Source organism: Oncorhynchus mykiss, chromosome 11 (assembly GCF_013265735.2).
Source record: "Oncorhynchus mykiss isolate Arlee chromosome 11, USDA_OmykA_1.1, whole genome shotgun sequence".
Classification (NCBI taxonomy): Eukaryota; Metazoa; Chordata; class Actinopteri; order Salmoniformes; family Salmonidae; genus Oncorhynchus; species Oncorhynchus mykiss.
Window position 1 is genome coordinate 80,329,238 of NC_048575.1, and position 26,056 is coordinate 80,355,293.

Consider the following 26,056-nt stretch of genomic DNA (forward strand, 5'->3'; position numbering starts at 1 on the left):
CTCTTTTAACGCTTCTGCTACTCTCTGTTCATCATATATGCATAGTCACTTTAACCATACCTACATGTACATACTATCTCAATAAGCCTGACTAACATGTTTCTGTATAGAGCCTTGCTACTCTTTTTTCAAATGTCTTTCTACTGTTGTTTTATTTGTTTACATATCTACACACACACACACCTTTTTTTTGCACCATTGGTTAGAGCCTGTAAGTAAGCATGTTCACTGTAAGGTTTACACCTGTTATATTCTGCGCACGTGACACATACACTTTGATTTGATATAATTCTGTCGGGCAGAAATGAAGGTTAGAATCAGGAACGTTTCCTCTCACAGCTCTACACGACAGAAGGTTGAATAACGTGATATATTAAAGTACTTTACCGGTTGTAGGTGAACGCGGTCCTTTTTAGCGGTAGGTATGTGAGACAATATATCCACAGGAAAGTATAATTACATCAATTTTTTAAAGCGCTAGTAGTGCGTTCAATTTCTATCACCTGAAGCACGCGCACAAGATTTTAAAAAATACATGCCGGAGATGCATGCTGAACGTGTTTACGAGGTTAATTAAAGACATATGAACGCAGTACCAGCGTTTTGAAAAGTTGATTTAATTTATACTTTCCCGTGGATATATTGTCTCACATACCTACCGCCAAACAGACCAAGTTCACCTACAACCGGTAAAGTACTTTTGACATATCATTTTATTCAACATTCTGGTGAATGGAAACTTTACCGATTCAAACGCTCATTCCCGAAGAATAATTTTATGCAATTCAATTTCTGGTTTCCAGGCAATATTGAATGCCACCAGAAGTCACACAATTGAAATGTAATCATCGATTACACTAATGACATTTCCTCTCTGAAACAAAATAGGCTAGTAAATAAATGTGTCTACCAGATCACTTGCTCAGTGTTTTTACGGTCAACTAAATAAAGCATCTAAATATGAGAGATTACTACGGGGTAAATGCCAAAGGAAGGAGAGACTAGAGGTCCAGTTTGACTTGTAAATGTACAGACAGTATAGTGCTGCTGTGATGCCTACAGGTTGTGACTGCGGTATTGGCACTTGTCGTCCATGCGTAACTGTAGTGGTTCTATTCAACGTAGTCTAATCTGTGTACTCCCCATAATCCGAGCCATACATGGTCGGATCACATGGGGGCATTGTTTGTTTTCAGAGACCGCTCATAAAATAGTTTAAATGACAACGTGAGGCTACTACAAATTCATTCATGAATTCTTCGCCACGCCTTTAAAACGTAAAGAAATTGTGCTTGACCAATTGCAAGCCTTGAATCCTCACATAGCGCTCTGCCGATGATCAGACGACTAAAGGAGAAACTATTTAAATCTCTAATGAACAACTTGACTCCAGGTCACTCAACTCTCACTGGTCTCAGGCGTACACGAACAACAGTCTCGCTGATACTTGGATCATTGGACATAAACTCACTGAACACACGAGTAACTGTTAAATAGAGCCGGTTGTCTTTACATCGACGGACTTCACATTTTGTTTGCGTGAGAAAGAAATGAAAAATATAACTTTTTCTTTGTGGATTGTCCTACTTTGTGCAATTGCGCTCTATGCGTCGGGAGTGGAAGACAACGAACTTTTCAAAGGTAAGAAATACATCTAATCAGACTATTTCATTGACACTTAACAGCACAATCCGGGTTTCCCCCATACTGGTTCCTCGGACCCCTAGGGGTGCACGTTTTGGTTTTTGCTTAACACTACACAGCTGATTCAACTAGTCATCAAGCTGTGATAATTTGAATCAGTTGTGTAGTGTTGGAACAATACACAACGTGCACCCCCTGGGGTACCGAGGTCTGAGTTTGGGGAAAGTTGGCATAGCCTATTCGGAAAGCCTACATTTAAAAAAATATATTATATATATATATATATTATATATATATTATATATATATTATATATATATTATATATATATTATATATATATTATATATATATTATATAATATATATTATATATATATATTATATATTATATAATATATATTATATATATATTATATATATTATATATATATATATATATATATTATATATATATATATATATTATATATATATTATATATATATATATATATATATATATATATATATATATATATATATATATATATATATATATATATATATATTATATATATATATATATTAGGCTATCCACTACAAGAATGAGTCAATGTGAATATGCTACACACCATGAGTTAAGGGTCATTCAGACAAGAAGCAGGTTCAATGGAAATCAGAGTTCATTTTCAATTTGACCCATTAGCACAGCATATCTTGGATTTGATTGCATTGATCGTATGAGGATCAAGTGGTGAGATAATGGAGACCGGGATGAACGGGAATGGATTTTCATGTGAGATACGTGTCCTTGGGAAGTGCTCGTGATGTGGCGCAAAAGCAGGACTAGACGTCGTCACATCTCGTGGTTCTATTTGGTATTGAGATTTTTCCGATGACTCCGCGTTTTACCGAGAACCGCAGTGCCCCGCCGGGGCTGTTGGCTTGTCTGTAATCAATCAAAATGATCTTAAAAATGTGCTTTTATCTTAGAAAAAACACTTATCTGATGTCCATAATTATTCCACTATCCTGTTCCGGAGAATAATTCATACAAACTTGGCAGTCAAATTTAAATTCTTAACCAATCCATAATATAATATTTGTCTTGAGACACTTAACGTCTTCAGTTTCACTTTTCCGGTATTTCGCGTGAAAGCGTGTCAGTAAGAGCACAAGGCCATATGGAATAGAAGTGCCGGAGAGTTCTGGAGTGCCGAGAGATTGCAGTATAGTAGGCAGCTGGCTTTGTCTGTACAGCCAACTGATACTGTCACAGAGCAGTTGTAAGCTACAGTACATTCCTACATTTTTATACGCTGTCTGTACAATAGTAGCAGGTTGCCTTCACAAAAGGGTTGCCAAAGGCTGCTTCTCAGTAACCCCACCCCACCCCATGTGCACTAAACTCCACACATAGGATGGATGCTAAACGGGGGGAATGAGAAGCACAGGTCTTGATCGGTATCCCTATATTGCTTTCACCAGTCTGGTGCAGTGAATGGAAGAACCAAGTGAACACTGAGCCACCTTCAATATACTTACACTTTTATTTTTTAAATTTTTTTACCTCCAATGCCAGGGAACAGCGATGGTGTGGCATGGGTGTAAAATTATGCCAATTCCTTTCTGGGGTGAAAAATGAGTTTACAATGCTATATCTAATCTGTTCTTTTCTAATCTCCTGTGGCGCCGATACATTGATGGTAGTCTGGAGGGGCACAGGAGGATTTGCGTAGACTTGTGTTGTATGCAAACTACTAATCCCCCATTTTTATCATTTACAGAAGAGCGTTGCACCTCGCTATTTTTAAAGGCGACAGCTTGAAAAATGTTTTTTTTTTTTGCAAACGCTCTTAACATGCTGACTAGACTGGGCGTGCGTATCTGCTATTGCACGCATGTTTTTTTGTACACCCACACCAGACGCGATCAGGACACGCATGCTGACCACACCCGCGAGCATTGCAAAATAAATTTGAACATGCGTGTTATTCAATCATTGCATCGACACTGCTCTCGCGTGTCTGCGTAGCCAGGCGCTAAACTAGAACTTGTTTCTATTTGTGACACTTGATGCGCTCCAAATCCTGCCTCTCCCATCTCCTCATTGGTTTTTAGGCACATATACCAAGGTGCGTGGTTGAAAGATGAACTGAGGTCCACACTCCAGTCCAGTTGGTGGTGGTAATGCACCTTAAAATTGGTTGCCAACTGCCATATATAGTCCGAAGAAGCCTGAAGGAGGAGAGATTACTAAACTAACTAGATTACCGTTTTATCTGTGGCTGAATTGTAGAGGACCTTGTGCATTTCAGGTAAAATGACAACCCAATATTTATATCCCAGTACAAATTAGCTAGTAACATCAAGCTAGCTAGCTAAATTGAAATACATGTTTAATGCTTTCTGACCTGTCAGAAAGTTTTTAATTTTTTAAAGTTTTTAATGTAGTTGGTTCAGAGTTCGTTTTGATATTTCAACATGTGTCCTGATTCGTGTCTGGTGTGGATCAACATCAGCGTGCACGCTATGGCGCACGCGGTCAGTGTAGTCCGCATGTAAGGTATGATTATGGCTTCAATTCTGATCCAAACGCTGAACTAGCTAGCTAGATGGCGCGTAAGCAAGATGAAACATCACTGAGTCGAGAGAGAGAAGAAAATGGTTGCGTGAGCAGAGGACCAGTCCCGCGAGCACAGGCCAGTCAAGAACACAAATTAAACTTGAGCACTTGCAAATGCCTTTTGAGCAAGCAGAACATCATTGGCACAGATAAAATGTCAAACGTTACATATAACTAAGCAAAGAAACGTGCTTAAAACCAGTGTTTGGTGCATTCAATTGTCCACCAGCAGTAGTCACTTGTCATAGCTAGCCGGGTTGAGCAGGGCGTGCCAAATGACTTGGGTAACCCAGCAGTATGATAACCAAATCAATTATTTCCCCAATTAATAATAGGTATACCTGGAGTTGAGTGGAATCTACTTGCTAAACTTAGCGAGCCTATTACTCGTTAATCACCAAAGCGGACTGTCTGCTCACGCAAACTCCAAAAAGAGTCCACTAATTGCTGGAAGGAGCCAATATTTAAGGGTTTCAGTCCAGGGAAGGACACATCACATGAGGGATTTTGAATTACAGTACCATTCAAAAGTTTAGACGCCTACTCATTCAAGGGTTTCTCTTTCAAGGGTTTCTCCTCTGGACAGTTGTCTGTTACTTGAATTCTATGAAGCATTTATTTTTGGCTGCAATTTCTGAGGCTGGTAACTCTCTCTAATGAACTTATCCTCTGCGGCAGAGTTAACTCTGTCTTCATTTCCTGTGGCGGTCCTCATGAGAGCCAGTTTCATCATAGCGCTTGATGGTTTTTGCAACTACACAACTTTCAGTCTTGCGGTAATGCTGGACTATTGTTTCTCTTTGCTTATTTGAGCTGTTCTTGCCATAATAGGGACTTGGTCTTTTACCAAACATTTTTATCTGCTATATACCACCCATACCTTGTCACAACACAACTGATTGGCTTAACTCATTAAGAAGGGAAAAAAATGTCAAAGTAACTTTTTTTTTTTTTTTTTTTTTAGCAAGGCAAACTTGTTAATTGAAATGCATTCCAGGTGACTACCTCATGAAGCTGGTTGAGACCATGCTAAGAGTGTGCAAAGCTGACATCAAGGCAAAGGGTGGCTACTTTGAAGAATCTCATTAAAAAAAATTGGGGGGGGGGGTGTTAATACATGATTCAATGTTTCATAGTTTTGAATGTCTTCATTTTTCTACAATTTAGAAAATAGTAAAAACGGTGTCCAAACCTTTTTGACTGGTACTGTATATGAAGGGGAGAATCTGCTACCATTCATTGGGTACATAATCAGTCCCCAAGAATACAATGTAAACTGACAAACCAGAACCCCGAGTTTAGCATGTCCGAATCGGCTTTATCCGCCAAATCCATTCGCATGTACAGGGACCTGTGAAATGGTGCTGGCACAAATTTAAAATGTGTCGATGCTGAATTTCCACAGATCCAGATATAGAATGAACACTAAGCTGCAGGTAACCTAGTAGGTTACTGGCACAACGTGATTGACCATTAAGGTTGATGTGGGAAAAATCTGTGCACTTGAATGAAGCACTTAAACCCTAATTGGCTCTGGATAAGAGTCTGCTAAATTATGCTGGAAGATGATCTGTGCAGTTTTGGGATGACTGTGCAGGGTAAATGGTGCGTAGTCCATGGATGAGAGGACCAGGTGGACTGTTGATTACCACGGCACGTGGGAAGTAACTGTTCAAGTAGTGGGAGGTACTGGTCGCGCTTGACCTGAACTGTTTCCCTGGGGGCAGTCTTTGGCGGAAGGGGGTCAATGGTTATCTTTACCGCAAGCTTCCTTGCCCTGGAGTCGTACAGGACCTCAATAGAGGGCAGGTGGCAGCCAATGGCCCCCTCAGCAGACCAGACAATCCATTGCAATGATGATGAGCATTGGACTCTTATGCTAATTTAGAATTTGAATCCGTACACACAGCATTCATTGGAGGACAGAACAACTGGAGTGAGGAGTTAAATGTTTTAGCATCTTAATGTTGCGTTCGCGGTAGCAGTCCATTTTTAAGACTGCTGTATCGATAGCGTAAATTATGGCTAATAATTTAGCCGAATAAGTGATCAGATGTGGGCCTTGACTGAGCCCAGCTGCGGGGATATTCCATGGGAGGAGTGATGCTGACACTCACAGGTGCTTTCCTCCTATAGGTTCATAAAGTCCACTATACAGTGTAGGTGACCGTAATCATCCTAAACCTCTCGAACGCAATATTCCTAGACTAATGCGAAACTGCAGCAAATCAAATGATTGCGACGTGAAGCTGAAATGAGGTGGCTCGAACACGGCTCATAAACGAGCACGATTGACTGGTAGAGCCGCCCTCCTCACAATAAAGACAAATGTGAGATCTGCTAGGGGTACAAGCTGATTATGTGATTATTCAAGTGTAATGTTTGTGTAGGAATCTTGTATAATGACCATACTCTTGTTTTTTTTTAAACATTTTATTTGAACCTTTTTAACTAGGCAAGTCAGTTAAGAACAAATTCTTATTTACAATGACTGCCTAGGAACAGTGGGTTAACTGGTCTAGGAACAGTGGGTTAACTGGTCTAGGAACAGTGGGTTAACTGGTCTAGGAACAGTGGGTTAACTGCCTGTTCAGGGGAACAGTGGGTTAACTGGTCTAGGAACAGTGGGTTAACTGGTCTAGGAACAGTGGGTTAACTGGTCTAGGAACAGTGGGTTAACTGCCTGTTCAGGGGAACAGTGGGTTAACTGGTCTAGGAACAGTGGGTTAACTGCCCGTTCAGGGGAACAGTGGGTTAACTGGTCTAGGAACAGTGGGTTAACTGGTCTAGGAACAGTGGGTTAACTGGTCTAGGAACAGTGGGTTAACTGGTCTAGGAACAGTGGGTTAACTGCCTGTTCAGGGGAACAGTGGGTTAACTGCCTGTTCAGGGGCAGAACGACTTTTTTTCGTATCTTGTCAGGTGTCAGGTTTGCTCTAGCAACCTTTTCGGTTACTGGCCCAACACACCAACTACTAGGCTACCTGCCGCCCCAATAACCTGTGGTTCCTGCTGCTACAACTGACAGTAATAACATGTTTGATTTGAAATGAGGGACACTCCATGTGAGGGTATATAGGTACCTCCCTCCATGTTGTATTCCAAGGCTCTGAAGGCGACTCCCGCTGAACTGTAAACAAAGTACATTTAAAAAAAAATCTTTTTCCATGCAGCTAGAGATATTGCTCATCCTAATGCCCTCCTATTGCTCACCCCTCCCTAGATGAGGAGTTTAAAGTGCTCTACGACGACGAGGCGATCCACGACCGGATCACATACAACATGAGGAAGAGCCTGAATCTCGACGCGGACGGCTGTATCCTTCTGCCTGGTGAGAAGAGGAGTCTGCAGGAGTGTGGCTTCAACGTCACAGCCAAGACCTTCTTCATCATCCACGGCTGGACGGTAAACTAACTCCTTATCCCCTCTTCTACCTTTTTGTCACAGGTTGCTTTAGTGAGCCTTTGCTGTGTATTTTATTTATTTAGGCAGAGGGTTGCTGTTCAAAGGGTTGTGTGTAAGTTTGAGGATCACCGATTTGCTCTCGCCTATACAGACGAGTGGGATGTTTGAGAGTTGGATGCAGAAGCTGGTGGCGGCCATGATGCAGCGAGAACCGGAGTCCAACGTGGTCATCGTTGATTGGCTTCCCATGGCCCACCAGCTCTACCCCGACGCGGTCAACCACACCCACCAAGTTGGCCTCAGTGTCGCCACCACCATTAACTGGCTCCAGGTGTGTGTGAGATTTGGTTGATCAGCGGTCTATTACATTACAGTATCAGTGAGGAGGGCTGTTGAAAACATTGATCTTTAAGCTTACATGTACTGACCGTGTTCATAGGACACTATAAGGGGTGATGTGTTTCTCTCTCGGGGACGTTTATCTAAATGATGTGGGACAGGGCCTCGTTTTCCAGTTGCGATATAACTGTAGCATTACGATCGTAGCGGTTGCATCATTATTTAAGAGCCAACTTGTTTTATTTAAAGAAAAATCTGTTTACCAAACCAATCATGTAAGAGTTCGTTAAGTGCCTCGTTAGACCATGGGTCTACCGATGGGATCGAAAGAATAGCAACGCTGCTCTCAGATCAGCCTTCTCCACTCAAATCTTACCTTAACATTTATAGTTATTCCACAATACTGACAATGGATCGGCTCCTAGAGAGATTACTGCTTATGGCTGCAAATTTGAGGCGGTTTATGATGCTTACCCCGTAATAATGCACTAAATTAGACTGGGCACACCTTGGTACACATGAAACGTATTGAGGCTAAAATGAGGCCGTAGCCTAGTGTCTACTGAATGCAGTATTATTATATAATCTCGGTTTTTATTTGCGTAGTTTTCTTTCACTTGTTTTGTAACAATTGCAAATAATTTGGCAGCTTATTTTTTACAAATTTTTACATTTAAAAAAAAATGTTAACTAGGCAAGTCGGTTAAGAACATTCTTATTTTCAATGACGGCCTAGAAACAGTGGGTTAACTGGTCTAGGAACAGTGGGTTAACTGGTCTAACTGCCTGTTCAGGGGCAGAATGACAGATTTTTACCTTGTCAGCTCAGGGATTTGATCTAGTAACCTTTTCGGTTACAAGTCCAACACACTAACCACTAGGCTACCTGCCGCCCGACTAGTAGTCCACTTCGTTCTGACGTTATCGGCCGCCAGTCTGATGGATGCCTAGCCTACAAATCTTGATTCTGTGTTTAGTGGAGATCTTCTGTGAATAATAATAATACAAATACGATCTAATGTACATTGTCTGCTCTACAAGTGGTCTTGCTCAAATGGTCTGGGGAAACAGAATGGCTTTTAATAAAGATGGTTTTAATGATTTTTTTTATTTCACCTTTTATTTAACCAGAACAAGTTCTCATTTGCAACTGCGACCTGGCCAAGATAAAGCATAGCAATTCGACACATTCAACAACACAGTTACACATACAGTAGAAAGTCTATACAGTGAGTGCAAATGAGTTAAGATAAGGGAGTTAAGGCAATAAATAGGCCATGGTGGCGAAGTAATTACAATATACCAATTAAACACTGGAATGGTAGATGTGCAGAAGGTGAATGTGCAGGTAGAGATACTGGGGTGCAAAGGAGCAGGATAAATAAATACTGTATGGGGATGAGGTAGGTAGATGGGCTGTTTACAAATGGGCTGTTTACAGGTGCAGTGATCTCTTAGCTGGTGCTTAAAGCTAGTGAGGGAGATATGAGTCTCCAGCTTCAGAGATTTTTGCGGCCATTGGCAGCAGGAAGGAAAGGCGACCAAAGGATGATTTGGCTTTGGGGGTGACCAGTGAAATATACCTGCTGGAGCGTGTGCTGCTATGGTGACCAGTGAGCTGAGATAAGGCGGGACTTTACCTAGCAGAGGCTTGTAGATGACCTGGAGCCAGTGATAATCTTAATACTGAGAAGGCTCTGGACCGTCTCCAGTAGTTTAGAGAGTTGAGAGCTCCAGTGTGTTAAGAGGACAGCTGAGTATCCCAATACCCTTCCAGTCCAGCGCTGACTACAGTAGTGGTGATGTGCAGGATTGGCTGGCTGGGAACTTTTCCCTCAGGAACAGAACAGCTGGCAGTGTTTTCAGGTGTTTGTGGGAACTCCTGGTATCCTGTGAATTCTAATGAGGGAGTTGTGGGTATTTCTGTATTTTCCATTTGGTCATACGGGAACTCGCCAGATGCTCTTGGGGAAGAGTTGTCCTCTGTCTAGTTTGCAATGGGTCTCGTTCTCATCACGAGTCAACTGCTGTGTGATCGTGTCTCTCCATTGTGACTTCCACTAAGAGCAGAGACTGGGTGTGGTTCCAATCCACTGTACTGCTTTCTATCTAATCTGTTCAGATGGCTGAAGGGAAAGGAGGCTATTTAACAGTATTGGGATTCATTATATGTCTCATTCAGGCCAGGCTCTCAGGCTCTGTCCCCTTTACAGGCCAGGACACCGCTGACAAGCAAGTCCAGGGTTCAGGCTGTGGGTAAGAGGGTAGACTGCCTTCTGAGACAAGCAGAGGGTGGAAGTGCTTTTGCATGGAAGGGAGAGCGTGAACGTATTCTGATACCTCATTATCTCCACTGGGATTTGCTGGTGCCCAGGGAACGACTGACTGGCTGAGGGCCTGTGTGGCAGCAGCTGATGTTGGTTGTCATGTATCCGATAGGAGGAACAGCAGCTGCCCTTGCAGAATGTGCACCTGATTGGCTACAGCTTGGGGGCCCATGTGGCGGGCTACGCCGGAACATCTGTGAGAGGGACTATTGGCAGAATCACGGGTAAGTTGTGGGAGGTTTATGACCTCATTCACTGTTGCTCCTCAAGACTCTGAACAGGCAGCGGTCTGAACCTTTGTAACGGTGCCAATCCCCTTTAAATAAAACTCAATATAGTCAAGTATGAAACCAGTACCACCTTACCAACGACATGTCTTCATGGAGTGATGGCTGTGGCTATAGTCATGGTGTATTGACTGTTAAGCTGTGGCTGTATGCCTATAGATATTAGAGACACCTGTCTTGTCCACCAAATGAGACGTTCCTGTTTCTCCCATCTCTCCTATAGGTCTAGACCCGGCAGGGCCCATGTTTGAGGGGGTGGGAGATGATAAGCGCCTCTCATCGGGCGACGCCGACTTTGTGGACATCCTGCATACGTACACGCGCGAGGCACTGGGTATGAGCATTGGGATCCAGCAGCCCATTGGAGACATTGACATCTACCCCAACGGTGGAGACGTGCAGCCTGGCTGCTCCCTGCGTGAGATGCTTACCAGTACAGCTGGAGGAAGTGAGTACCACACACAGGAAGAAGTCACTGAGGGTGTGTTTCCCCCCCCCCCACAAGTCTAAAAGCATTGGATTGGTGTAGGCATAGGCTAGTCCATGAAAGGAAAAATCCATGAAAGGAAGTGAACAAGTGCAAACTTTGGGTGGAAGGAGAGATTGTTGGGACGCACCACTAAACGCAGTGCTGTACCAAGTTTAACTGACTTTTTTTTTTCTGCTGTTCTTTGGCTAGATGGGAGTTGGCTGCTTGTCATGTGACTGGTTAGCTGTTCCCTTGTTGCTTATCAGTGCTGTTAACTCTTTCCTCCTCAGGCTTCATGGATGTGATTAAGTGCGAACACGAGCGGGCTGTGCTCCTGTTTGTGGACTCGCTGATGAACAACGAGTACATGAGCCTTGCCTACCAGTGCACCGACCCCGAACGCTTCAAGAAGGGCATCTGCCTGAGCTGCCGCAAGAACCGCTGCAACAACATTGGTTACAACACCAAGAAGATGAGGAAGAGGAGCAACTGTAAGATGTACCTGAAGACCCGTGCTGTCACACCCTTCGGAGGTGAGCTGGGGATTAGGGGGGGGGGGGGGGGAATGTGCAGTTTTATAATGCTGTGCTTCACATTTAGCTATTTTCCCTCAACCACATGGGTTGGTGTCCACCCAACAGATTTTCATGCAAATAGTCTTACACATTGTTTTTATTAAAAATGTATTTTCCGGGGCCTCCCGGGTGGCGCAGTGGTTAAGGGCGCTGTACTGCAGCGCCAGCTGTGCCATCAGAGTCCTGGGTTCGCGCCCAGGCTCTGTCGTAACCGGCCGCGACCGGGAGGTCCGTGGGGGCGACGCACAATTGGCCTAGCGTCGCCCGGGTTAGGGAGGGCTTGGTCGGTAGGGGTGTCATCGCGCACCAGCGACTCCTGTGGCGGGCTGGGCGCAGTGTACGCTAGCCAAGGTTGCCACGTGCACGGTGTTTCCTCCGGCGCATTGGTGCGGCTGGCTTCCGGGTTGGATGTGCGCTGTGTTAAAGAAGCAGCGGCTTGGTTGTGTATCGGAGGACGCATGACTTTCAACCTTCGTCTCTCCCGAGCCCGTACGGGAGTTATAGCGATGAGACAAGATAGTAGCTACTACAACAATTGGATACCACGAAATTGGGGAGAAAAAGGGGTAAAATTCAAAAAAAAAAAAAAAAAAGTATTTTCCCCACCGTTTTTCATCTAATTGACTGTTATGCGTGATGACATGGTGCACATATCTTGACCAACTGTTCCTTTTGTCAGGTGTGAAAGGGCAGTGTGGAGTACAATACAGATTGCGGCATGTGAATTGGAGTTGGTCTGTTCCCATACTTTTTATAGTCTCGTACCCCTTCAAACAGTCAACATCCAGCTGCGTACCCCCTCTAGCACCAGGGTCGGCACACTCTGTTGTTTTTTTGCCATTGAGTGCCTGCCACACATACTATGCATTTATTAAATATAAGACTTAGGTTTTTTTTCACAACCCGACTCGTGGGAAGTGACAGCTCTTTATAGGATCAGGGCACAAATAATAATCAGTTATTTTGCCATCTTACACACTCAACCTCATTTGTTCATCAAAAACTTGGTTAATGAGACGGTGTACTTGAAGGGATGCCTGTAACTCTGCAATGTTGTATTTAGTTTTCATGCTAGTGAGGGCTATGAATCCACACTCGGATAGGTACGTGGTTACAAAGGGCCTCGGTTTCTTAATTTGCCGTGGCAAAACTCTGAGTACAGCTCTAGCCATACATCTGACAGTGGCTTCTGATTTTAAATTCAATTTTCACAGAACCGCTTGTTTCGATGAGGCTCTTGTTCAGATCGTGGTGAAATGGACTGGCTGCAGGGCATGACAGGGATAACGGATCCAGTTCGTCTGTTTCGGGAAAGTAATTGCGCACCCACCTCACTCAGGTGCTTCGCTATATCACATGTGACATTGTGTGTGTAAGCTTGAGTTCATGTGCATGGTAATCATGCATACAAAGACCTGTTGTCCTTGTTAATGCAGATGGAAAAGAGCTCTAACTTCTTACCCTCAATTTTGTACCACACAAGTCCATTTGATGTCACAAAGCTGTCCAGTATTTAAAAAAAATCCTCATGTTGTCCTGGTTTGCCGGGGATGTCTTCCTTAATTGCCCCCCCCCCCCCACCATGTACCAGGCCTGCCACGGCTGACTCATCCAGCTGTAACGCATATAATTCACTGGCTTGTATGCTAAGCAGTAATTGTTTCAAAACATCTCCTGCCATGTCACTGAAGTGTTGTGAAATTGTCTGTAGTTTTTTTTTGCCTTTTCTCCCAGCATTGTTCCAGCCATATTTGCAACAGCAGGAAGAAATAAGTCCAACACAATAGTATGGGGCTTGCCTGTCCTAGCCACTTGGTAGCTCACCATATATGTCACTTCTAGCCCCGTCTTATTAATGGTATCTGTTGCTTTTATACATGTCTAAATTCTCGCTTAATTTTTCTTTTGACTCAGTCAGGAACAGGTGGAAAATGTCAGTGAAGAACCTTACAAGTAGGTCAGCGCTTTCACTGAGTAAAAGTCCTGGTAATCCGTCTGGCCCTGTCTTTGAATGTTGACCTGGTTTAAAAGTCTTACTCGCAACGGCTACCGAGAGTGGGATCCCAGTCGTCCGGAACAGCTGGTGCTCTCATGCGTGTTGCTTGCCTTGACGCATGCATGAAGTTGTTTAGCTCGTCTGGTAGACTTGTTGCTCGTAACTGGGCTTCTCCTTGTAGTCCGTAATAGTTTGCAAGCCCTGCCATATCTGACGAGCATCAGAGTAGTAGGATTGACTCTTAGTCTTGTATTGACACTTTACCTGTTTGATGATTCGTCGGCGGGCATAGCGGGATTTCTCATAAGCTTCCGGTTTAGAGCCCTGCCCCTTGAAAGTGGCAACTCTACCCTTTAGCTCAGTGTGGATGTTTATATAAATAAAAGATTCCAGAAGTTTACCATATGCACAAAGGTTATTTCTCTCCGATTTGTCACAAATTTGTTTTCGATCCCTGTTACTGAGAATTTCTGGGGACAATAAAAGTTCTAAAATGTGCAGTTTTGTCACATCCCAGTGCCACAGATGTCTAAGTTGAGGGCGTGCACAAATTGGCATGCTGACTGCAGGCATGTTCACCAGCGCTGTTGCTAGATTATTTAATGTTCCTTTCTCTACCATAAGCCGCCTCCAATGTCGTTTTAGAGAATTTGGCAGTACGTCCAACCGGCCTCAACCACAGACCATGCGTAACAACGTCAGCCCAGGACCTCCACATCCAGCTTCACCTGCGGGATCATCTGAGACCAGCCACGCTGATGGAACTGTGGGTTTGCACAACCAAATATTTTTTTTTCACAAACTGTCTCAGGGTGAACTTATCTGCGTGCTCGTCGTCCTCGCAAACTGCTTGCCCACACAATGCCGTACATGCCAGTACAGTTGAAACCGGGATTCATCCACGAAGAGCGTGCCAGTGGCCATCAAAAGTGAGCATTTGCCCACTGAAGTAGATTACAAGGGCAAACTGTAGTCAGGTCAAGACCCTGGTGATGTCAACATTGTGATCGGAGTGCCTCATGGTGTGGTTATGGGCAGGCATAACTTAGATGACACCATTTGCAATTTCGATGTTAATTCTGAATGCACAGAGATACCGTGACAAGATCCTGAGTCCCATCGTTGTGCCAGTCATCTGCCGCCGTCACATATTTCAGAATGATAATACACAGCCCCATGTCGCAAGGATCTGGACACAATTCCTGGAAGATGAAAATGTCCCAGTTCTTCCAAAGCCTTCCAAGGCCTACATACTCGACAGGTCACCCATTCAGCATGTTTGGGATGCTCTGGATTGACGTGTAGTACAGCATGTTCCAGCTCCTGCCAATATCCAGAAATTGAAGAGGAGTGAGACAACATTCAACCGGCCACAATCAACAGCCATGATCAACTCTATGTTAAGGAGATGTGTCGAATGGTCATCACACCAGATACTGACTGGTTTTCTGAGCCACACCCCTACATTAAATGTTTTTTTTATTTTTTAAAGGTGTGTGTGTGTGTGTGTGTGTGTAATCAACCGATGCATATCTGTATTCCCAGTCGCGTGAAATCCATAAATTAGGGCTTAATGAATATTATTCCAGTTGACTGATCTCCTTTTTTAAAAAAAAAAAAAATATATATATATATATATATATATGAGAACTCTAATTCAGTAAAATCTTTGCAATTGTTGCACTTATATTTTTGTTCAGTGTGTCAAAACAAAAATAATTCAATAGAATAACAAAGGCAGCTAGTTTTCTGTCGTTTCAGTTTGAAGGGATTTGTGTTGGCTAGCTCCTCTGAATAGTAACCTGGCTTGGAAGCAAATGCTCTACGCCAGGGGAATTTGCCCATTTAGCTCGTTGTTCTAGAAAACAGCTTAAACAAACGCATGTCGCTACTTTTCTGTTATTCTGGCTGCGCTGTTTGACATGACTGTTGGCAGATGTTTTTATGGCTAGCAAGCGAGGGATAAGAATGTTGCCAGCCGTCATTGCAACGCAATATTTAGACCGTACGCCTGGGTGGTGTCCATTAGATTTATAACGAGACCTAACTTGTCTCTGGCAAGTGAACGAACAGGTGTCTAGGGTAGCAACCCTAGATTTGGTTCAGGACTATCTTTGTGGAAGGCTGAAATGGTATAAATACATGCATAATATCAGTTATTTCAATATGTTAACCTGTTGCATAAAAGTGATGCCTTGTGGAACGTGTTTTTTTTTTTTTTGAGAATATATTGCCACAGTTTCTCTACTTCTTCTCGGGCTTAACACTTGTGACAATATCCTCCAGACACCGGCTTCTCGGACATTATCACTTAAACATAACACACCTTATCAGTACTTGATCAGTAGCCAAGCGATTTATCTCTGAACCTTCTTTTTTTTTATGACTCAGTCACACCTTGCAGTCGTAAAGCTACTGTATTGGCTCCTGTTTATGTCCCTGTCCTGTGATATTTATTTTGCCGTTTTGTATTGTTTGTCCCTCCCTAGGCATCCATTATCAGATGAAGATGCATGTGTTCAACAGAAAGCAGGCTGACGATGCTGACCCAACCTTCCACGTCAAGCTGTATGGAGCTCACAATGACACCGATGACCTGCATGTAGACGTGTGAGTACTGCTGCTCTCTACTCAGTGGCAGGTAGCCTAGCGGTTTGGGCCTGATTTAGACTTAGGAAATGTACGCCTTTCCTAGGCACTTAGTAGTTGGTATTCAGACTTGCCTTATGCAGGTTTGTAAATAAGCTTTCCTTGTGCGCACTGAATACATTTTTAATTCGACCCATAAACCCTTCCACTTGCTGGCAAACAGATTTTATTTTATGGGTTGTCATTCAATCGGGTTTTCTAACATTTATCTAAATACGGTGTAATTAAAAAATAAATGTATTAAAATAGCTGACACTCACTAGAATGTATGGATATATTTGTCTGTTTCAGCTCCAACTCAATAGTAGCTAGTTTTTTTTAGGTTAGGAACGTATGAATCATAAGAAATAATAACCACCAAAAGTGGTTGAGTCGTCCTGAAGATTGTCATATTCAAGTTCAATCTATGAAATATTGGAAGATGAGCAGTGTACAATAGGGGTTGACCAGTAATAATCCTCAGTGATCATGGAACTGTTTTGACGGCGGTCCTGTTGTCGTGAACCATGCTCCAGATTTAAACTGCTAGGTATGGTCTTCATTCCATAATGATTCAAATGGGTTACATGGTACCAAATGATTGCACAACTTGTGATGCGTTAGCCTATTATGATCCACTATCGCTAGTGACCCTCAGGAACAACTACGCCAAAATTCAGAATAACGGCACAGCTATCTATAGCCTAATTCACGCCATGTTGAGGAGATTTTCAGTTTGCTTCCAAATGACTGGTTTCACATTTGTCTCCAGGGATCATAAGGAAAATAATCTAAAATAATTGCTATGTGCATTTCCACCAGTGGAGGCTGCTGAGGGGAGGACAGCTCATAATAATGGCTGGAACGGAGTGGATGGAATGGCATGAAACCATGTGTTGGCTGCATTTGATACTATTTCCGCTCTAGCCGTTACCACGAGCCCATCCTCCCCGATTTTCAAGTTACCCACAAACCTCCTCCTGTGACTCCCTTCTCCAAATGGATTACTCATTTACCTTATCAATGTGTAAATTACAGTGCATGTAGATTTATATTTACAACGGGGGTTGTTAAGTGATGCAGAATACAGCATTGACACCGACCACACCTTTTAATTTCAGTGCTCTCCACCATGCGAATAGCAGGTGAACAGTAATGATGGCAGTACTAGACTTAGGTTCTGCTGCTTACGGTAGAGGTTAGAACTCATAGAGAGGAGTATAACAAGGGATTTACCTTATTTTTAATGTATGCGTAATTCTAGTCGGAATTCACCCACTTAGAGCTTTTGGGCCAGTAACCAAAAAGTCTCTAGTTCAAATACCCGAGCCGACAAGTAGAAAATTCGGTGCTCTTGCGCCAGACACTTAACCCAAGTTGCTCCAGGGTCGCTGTTGAAGGTGGCTGATCCTGGCCGTGACCCTTTGGGATATAAAAAAAAAAACACATTTTCCAATTCACACTTGTGTATAAAACACACTATGTATACGTGGGAAATGGAGCAAATATAAACACTATTACTACTGTGCTCATGTAAAAAGAAACTAACACTTGCGTAGTCCTAATGCACTGAAGTGTAATGGAAATTAGTGAATTCATTTATTTTTTTTTTCTGGGAGAGGTTCACCTATTTAGTAGCCATGTTGAAACATAAGAAAGGACATGGACATCCTGCAGGTGATGTACTATAATAAGTATTCAAAAACACCCCTAAACTAGACTAGCCTACTTCACCAACAGCTAACCAACCAAAAACACCCCTAAGCTAGACTAGCCTACTTCAATACAGCTAACTAACTAACCAAAAACACCCCTAAACTAGACTAGCCTACTTCACCAACAGCTAACCAACCAAAAACACCCCTAAGCTAGACTAGCCTACTTCAATACAGCTAACTAACTAACCAAAAACACCCCTAAGCTAGACTAGCCTACTTCACCAACGACTAACTAACCAAATATACAGTGGGTGGTCCGCCCAGTTCTAACTAGTGTTCTTATACAAAGTTTACCTACAGGTAGTGTAGGCCCATGGGGGACTTGTCTTAGTACCCCCTTTTCCCACCATCAACAAAAACAATACTCACAGGTGGGGACAAAGTGACATGCAGTTGAAAAAACAAAATAACTACCGAGAGATTGAGCTTCTGAGAAAACAACGGTCAGGGTTTTTAAGCCAAGGGAATGTGATTGGGTAATGGAAACAGGGAGGGGTCTTCTGATTTTGAAGGCTGTTTGAGGAATGATTGCCACCTGTGAGGGGAGAAGGAGAGCGAAGAAACACAGGATACCTGTATCCGTAACAACCTGTGATCGGCACCTTTTTGTGTCCCTCTCCCCCGCCAGTCCAAACAAAGTGGGTCTGAACCTGACCAACACCTTCCTGGTCTTCACCGAGGATGACATCGGGGATCTGCTGAAGATTCGTCTGAGCTGGGAGGGGGCCCACGAGTCGCTAGGGTCCATCTGGAAGAACATGAAGAAGTCTTTCTGGTCCTGGAACCGCACCGGCACGCCCATCAACCAGGTGCTGGAGGTCCGTAGGATCCGTGTCAAGTGTGGAGAAACGCAGAAGAAGTAAGTTGGGAGGCAGAAAGCGGTGGCCATTTTTGTTTTTTTTCCCACATACCCTTCAATGAGTGGTTGGTTCCATAGAATGGAAAAAGAGCTCAGAATTGGGATTTCCAGTCTAGTAATTGTATTTCTATGGTTAGTTCACCAAGCCGAGTCGGCTGTCTTTGATTTGATAATGCTCTCACTCAAACGGCCTTTGTTTATAACTCAGGAAATGGCGTCATTTAGTCTTGAATCAAATGCATCTTGCTGTTAAACATGCTCTTTTTATATTTTCATTTTTTAAACTATCATTTGGTTGTTTTTAGCATCTAATCTGCTGCTCGACGTTGTGCTATCGGTTCCTTGTTTCACTTATTGGTTTGTGCTTGTGTAGGTTCACATTCTGTGCCCAGGACCCCTCAGTGACTGAGATCTCTCCAGGACAGGTCATCACGTATGTCAAGTGTCGCGATGGCTGGGAGGTCAAACCGAGTAAAAAAAGGTACAGCACAGCCCGTTCACTTAGTGTTGCGTTCCCTAACGGTGTCTTATTCTTAGATACAGAATTGTATTTTAAACCATTAGACAAGTTCCTTAGATGAATGGATACATGTCTAGTCAATCCAGCATATTGACCGGTCCTCTTGCTTTGACAGGTTGCATAACTTATAAGGATTCAGCACTTCATCAATCAACGCATCAATGGCATGGGACCTAAAGTCGGAAGGCATGTCTGTAAGGGCCCGCCTTTTTCTTCATCTGAGCACTTTGATTGGAGGAGTGATGAGCACACGGTGGGAGGCCTTGGACTTGGGATGCACCTGGATGTTTACTGGTGGTCACATGACTCTGGGCTCTGGCCAATGGGACGGCGGGAGGCTTCACGTGCCGTCTGTCAGGACCTGAGAATTCCCAGAGTTTTTCTTTGTACAGAGACTGTTCAACTCGGAAAGTAAATGGTTGTGTTATCCATCGGACATTTTCCCCCAACAAACCATGTCTCTTTACTGTATATTTGTATTAATTTTCTGAATTGGAAGCACTGCAAGACCATGGTTATTTATCGAGCACATTGTTTGAATAATTTCCTCTGATGCAGTGTTTGTGGTTGAGTGTATGTGTTTGCATGCAGGTAGTGTGTGTGGTGTGACCAAGGGTATGAGCGTGCCTATTGGCTAGAGCGAGCTTAATGTGACTACACTGTAAAACTGAAGGACGTGACTGGGCTACATGCACTTGATCTTTCACTGTGTTTTGTAGGGTTGCAAAATTCCCAGGTTTTCCTGAAATCTTGGTTGGATGATTGTGGATTTGTTAGTCCCTTCGGTGTCCGGTCATATTCCTTCTTGGAATTTGGGGGGGAAAAACCTGGGAATTTGGGGAAATTAACTGAAATTTGCTACCCTACTTCTGTACAATGTGTTGCTATTATTATTTCGATGTTCCCCATATGTGGCTGTGTGTATATAATGTAAAAAAAAAAAAAATTGGGGTGAAAAAAAGCACTTTTTTTTGGGGTGTTTTTCTTCAGCTGGATGACCAAGGTGCTAAAGGCTGTTTTTATTTGGCTCATCCTCAAAGTCAAGAGGAGTTAATTTCTGCAGAAGTTTTGATGTCCAGTTTTAGCTTACTACTTTAAGTATGACACTTACGTTGCGCTAACCCAAAAATCAGATCATTATTCCCAGATGTTCAGTAACCACGATGCTGAAAAGACGCGCTTTCAACATCGTTTACGTCTATGTACGGCCTTCCTGAGGCCTGGAAGTACTGTTGCCACGGTTTCAGATTCCTTTGCTTGCCTGGGTCAGTGGTATTGACGGTGCTACTTTTAGTTGTGTTACAGTGCTGGGAAGTATGGCCTCATTTTGACAGTGGAAATGCAACTCTAGCCGAAGTCTACGTAGCCCATGGTGTGATGCTGGGATTAATCTTATGGAATCTGGTAAACGTGGGTCATATTTTTTTTTTAAATTGGCACATCTGCTAAAGTCCCTGTCGGTTGCACTGTTAGAGTAGACCACTTCTGTATAGCTATTTCCTTGTTTGGTACACATGGCACGGCTAGAGTAGGACACTACTCTTCCCGTATTCCTCTTCCTTGCCTCTTTCCCCTCCACCTTCTCTAAACACATTGAAGATGCGAGAAGAAGTTCCAAGAGGATGCTGCTTGGCTCTTCTCCAATATAGTTTGCGGAGGTGGAGAGAAGACTGAAATGCCTTCTGTCTTGCGTAGCTAGTTAATCGGCACACCGACTCAGCTTATACTTTCTCTTTGATGTGCTTCCCAAACCTCACAGGTGATGTTCTAAGGCGCTGGAATTCTTGGAAAACCTCAAAAGGATGAAGAAGAAAATAAATCCCAGATGGATTGGATTTATGACGCACTTTCACAGCTGCTCCAATAACTTCACAGTATGTGTGGTGATCCTTAGTTTGTCTAATCCACCAGTAAACTTTCTCTCACACGGTTTCAATACTTTATAGGGGGGAATAGTTTTTTAAAAATGTTTTAAGTAAACCATAAGGTTCATAAGATTGCTGCACATATCTCACTGAATTGACAGGTTTCAAATCTTCAACATAGCAAACCAGGTGTGACGATTTTGGCAGCGACGGTACCCCAAAAATGAATTAGGACTTCTGACCTTACTGTGCAGCCATATTTCATAGGAAATTGGCCCAATGTTTTTAGACCGTACATTTCTGTGGCTGCAGTATGACATAAGGTTTCAGGCTGCATCTGTTACTACTTATTGGCCTGCACGTCACAATCAAGAAAGTGAAGTGATTCTTGGAGAAGTTTGAGAAATTGAAATTTCCCACCGCAAATGTGCGCTCTGCCTTCCAAAAAAGGAACTGAAATTAAACCATCTGGCACAACTCCAACCAGAAAATGGACATTGTGTGGCATTTCTTACTGTAAATAAATACTAATGAATTTGTCTTAGATGGATAAGTAATTCAATCAGTCAAGTTTCAGATTCATACTGTCAAAGTTGATTTTTTTTTTTACAGAAATAGAGATCACCTTTCAATTCTAAGGCTTTTAAAATCTGGTGAAATATATTTTGGTATGCAAATAACATTTCTAGAATGAATCTGTAATATAAGCTAAATCAACATGATTACTACTGTTGTCCCTTTTTTTTAAAAATATATATATTTTTAATTTCACTGTGTTGGTAGTGACACATTTAGTGGGTTGGTAGGGAATTTTGGTAAATATTTAAAGTACAAAGTGTATGTTTACCTCAAGTTGGAAGACTTGTGCGGAAGTTTGTGAAAGTAAGACAACTTTATTTTAGTTATATACAGTACCAGTGAAAAGTTTAGACAACTACAGTTGTCTAAATACATGTACTTTTTCCTACATAGTTGTCTTCACTATTCTACAATGAAATAACACATGGAATCAAAATATATTTGAGGTTCTGCAAAGTAGCCACCCTTTGCTTTGACGAAAGCTTTACACACTCTTGGCATTCTCTCAACCAGCTTCCACCTGGAATGCTTTTCCAGGTGAAGTTCCCACTAAGCCCAAACCAGATGGGGTGGCGTATCGCTGCAGAATGCTGTGGTAGACATGCTGGTTAAGTGTGCCTTATTATAAATAAATCAAGTGTCACCAGCAAAGCACCATCACACCACCTCCATGCATCATGGTGGGAACCACATGCAGAGGCACATTCATGTACTCTGCTTCTCACAAAGACACGGCGGTTGGAACCAAAAACCTCCATTTGGACTCATCAGACCAAAGGACAGATTTACACTGGTCTAATATCCATTGCTTGTGTTTCTTGGCCCAAGCAAGACTTCTTATTGGAGTCGTTTTTAGTAGTGGTTTCTTTGCAGCAATTCAACCTTGAAGGCCTGATTCACACAGTCTCCTCTGAACAGTTGATGTCTGTGACTTGAATACTGTGAACCATTTATTTGTGCTGCAATTTCTGAGGTGCAGTTATCTCTAATGAAATTATCCTCTGCGGCAGAGGTAACTCTGGGTCTTTTCCTGTGGCGGTCTTCAGAGCCAGTTTCATCTGTGCTGTGATGGTTTTTGCGACTGCACTTAAAAACATTCAAAGTTCTTAATTTTCCGGATTGACTCACCATGTCTTAAAGTAATGACGGACTTGTTTCTCTTTGCTTATTTGAGCTGTTATGGACGTGGTCTTTTACCAAAAAAAGGTATATTTTTGGTAAAATCAAAATCCACCTCTACCTTGTCACAACACAACGGATTGGCTTAAACACATTAAGTTGGAAAAAAAAATGTCACAAATGAACTTTTAACAAGGCACACCTGTTAATTGAAATGCGTTGTCCAGGTGGGAAAGGGCAGTGTGGATGCAATAGAGATTGCATAATCTGTGGATCTGTTTGGGTGGTATGCAAATTGGAGTGGGTCTAGGGTTTCTGGGATAATTGTGTTAATGTGAGCCATTACCAGCCTTTCAAAGCACTCCATGGCTACGGACGTGAGTGCTACAGGTCTGTAGTCATTTAGGCGGGTTACCTTTGTGTTCTTGGGCACAGGGACTATGGTGGTCTGTTTGAAACATGTTGGTATTACAGACTCAATCAGGGACATGTTGAAAATGTCAGTGAAGACACCTGCCAGTTGGTCAGCACATGCCCGGAGCACACGTCCTGGTAATCCGTCTGGCCCCGCGGCCTTGTGATTGTTGACCTGTTTAAAGGTCTTACACACATCAGCTATGGAGATGGAATCCACTTGTGATGAAAAGGCACATGACAGCACGCCTTGAGTTTGCAAAAAGACACGTTAAAGACTGGGAGAATAAGGCAAAAGATTCTGTGTCGGTCTGATGAGACAAAAGTGTAACTTGAATGCAAAGTGCTATCTGGAGAAAACCAGGCACAGCTCATGACCCATCTAACACCATCCCTACCGTAAAGCATGGTGACATCATGCTATGGGGATGCTATTCAGCGGCAGGGACTGGGAGACTGGTAAGGATAGAGGGGAACAACGAATGTAGCCAAATACAGGAAAATCCCTGATGTGCAGGGGAAATTCAGCCCACAGTGTGGTGCCTACCGTGGGAGAGAGAGAGAGATGATATGAGGGAGGACTTTCCCACCACCCCACGGAACAGCATAAGAGGTGAGCTACAGTTTCCATCAATTCAGCGATTTCTCAAGAATTTCACTTCCCGTAATGTCCCTTGTATGTATAAATATGGTGCCAGAATGAGAGGTGCCAAGAAACACGACCTTGCCTTTCTCAATTACCATATGACTGCTAAATTGCCATAATATATGAATAATAATTCATGGTTACTATCTGCACTGACCCTATGCACACTCCCAAGACTACTCCCAAGACTACACTACCAGTCAAAAGGTTTAGAACAGCTACTCATTCAAGTAGTTATTAAAAAATTTTTTTTTTACTATTTTCTACATTTTAGAATAATAGTGGAGACATCAAAACTATGAAAAAACACATATGGAATCATGTAGTAACCAAGAAAGTGTTAAACAAATGAAAATATATTTTATATTTAAGATTCTTCAAATTAGCCACCCTTTGCCTTGATTACAGATTTACACACTTGGCATTCTCTCAAGCAGCTTCATCTGGAATGCTTTTCCAAAAGTCTCGAAGGAGTTCCCACATATGCTGAGCACTTGTTGGATGCTTTTCCTTCACTCTGCGGTCCAACTCATCCCAAACCATCTGAATTTGGTTGATGTTGGGATATTGTGGAGGCCAGGTCATCTGATGCAGCATTCCATCTCTCTTTCTTGGTTAAATAGCCCTTACACAGCCTGGAGGTGTGTTTGGTCATTGTCCTGTTGAAAAACAAATGATAGTCCCACACAAGCACAAACCAGATGGGATGGCGTATTGCTGCAGAATGCTGTGGTAGCCATGCTGGTAAAGTGTGCCTTGAATTCTAAATAAATCACACTGTATCACCAGCAAAGCACCATAACACCACCTCCTCCATGCTTTACGGTGGGAAATACACATGCACATCCGTTCACCCACGTCGCGTCTCACAAAGACATGGCCGTTGGAACCAAACATCTCAAATTTGGACTCCAGACCAAAAGACACATTTCCACCTTGTCTAATGTCCATTGCTCAGGTTTCTTGGCCCAAGCAAGTCTCTTCTTATTATTGGTGTTTAGTAGTGGTTTCTTTATAGCAATTCGACCATGAAGGCCTGATTCACACAGTCTCTTCTGAACAGTTGATGTTGAGATGTGTCTGTTACTGTTACTCTGTGAAGCATGTATTCGGGCTGCAATTTCTGAGGCTGGCAACTCTAATGAACGTATCATCTGCAGCAGAGGTAACTCTGGGTCTTCCATTCCTGTGGCGGTTCTCATGAGTGCTAGATTCATCATAGCGCTTGATGGTTTTTGCGACTGCACTTTCAAACTTTTCAAAGTTCTTGACATTTTCTGTATTGACTGACTTTCATGTCTTAAAGTAATGATGGACTTTCGTTTCTCTTTGCTTATTTGAGTTGTTCTTGCCATAATATGGACTTATTACCAAATAGGGCTATCTTCTGTACACCACCCCAACCTTGTCACAACACAACTGATTGGCTCAAACTCATCAGGAAGTAAAGAAATTCCACAAATTAACTTTTAACAAGGCACACCTGTTAATTGAACTGCATTCCAGGTGACTACCTCATGAAGTTGACGAGATTGTCAAGGTGTTCCGCGCCAGGCGGACGGAGAGGGTTGGCTTCATCCTGCGGGGAAATTGGGGCCGAAAGGCCAAGAGGAGGCGAAGAGGCGCCATATTACTCAGTGCCGATCTCTATTGCAGATAGGGGTCCTGAGTACGGAGCGAGAGATTCAGTGATGAGATTTCCTCTGCTTGCTTAGAGATCAATATTTCCATCTTCATCACCTGAGTTCTCTCGTCATTCATTTGGTCAGCGACTTCAATGAGTTCTGCTGACCTGTCATCCAACTTCGTCATTGTGTTCATTAACACAAACACAAATTTACAGCATTTGGAGTAGAACATTGTTACTTTGAGTAACGTTCAACAACACTGCATGCATGTTATCAAGATGCTCGCTCCTGTTTGTAGATAACTTGTCAGATTTATCCAGTTTGGACATCGTCGTATTTAGTTTTGGCTAAAACCAGTTTTTGTTCCTGTAGAACACGATTTTGTTGAAGAGTTTGTGCTCCTTCGTCGTCATAAGTTTTTTGCAATTACATTGT

At 42.8% G+C, this 26,056-nt stretch overlaps 1 protein-coding gene across 1 annotated transcript; it reads left to right on the top strand.

The window, feature by feature from the left end:
* The first annotated feature begins 1,176 nt into the window (after window positions 1–1,176).
* On the top strand, window positions 1,177–21,329 carry LOC110536468 (endothelial lipase). Its single transcript, XM_021622239.2, has 10 exons — window positions 1,177–1,641; window positions 7,471–7,652; window positions 7,804–7,983; window positions 10,431–10,542; window positions 10,829–11,053; window positions 11,365–11,607; window positions 16,135–16,255; window positions 18,620–18,850; window positions 19,224–19,331; window positions 19,486–21,329. The coding sequence occupies exons 1-10, from the start codon at window positions 1,551–1,553 to the stop codon at window positions 19,499–19,501; spliced, it is 1,509 nt and encodes a 502-aa protein (XP_021477914.2). The 5' UTR covers window positions 1,177–1,550; the 3' UTR covers window positions 19,502–21,329.
* Window positions 21,330–26,056: the final 4,727 nt, after the last annotated feature.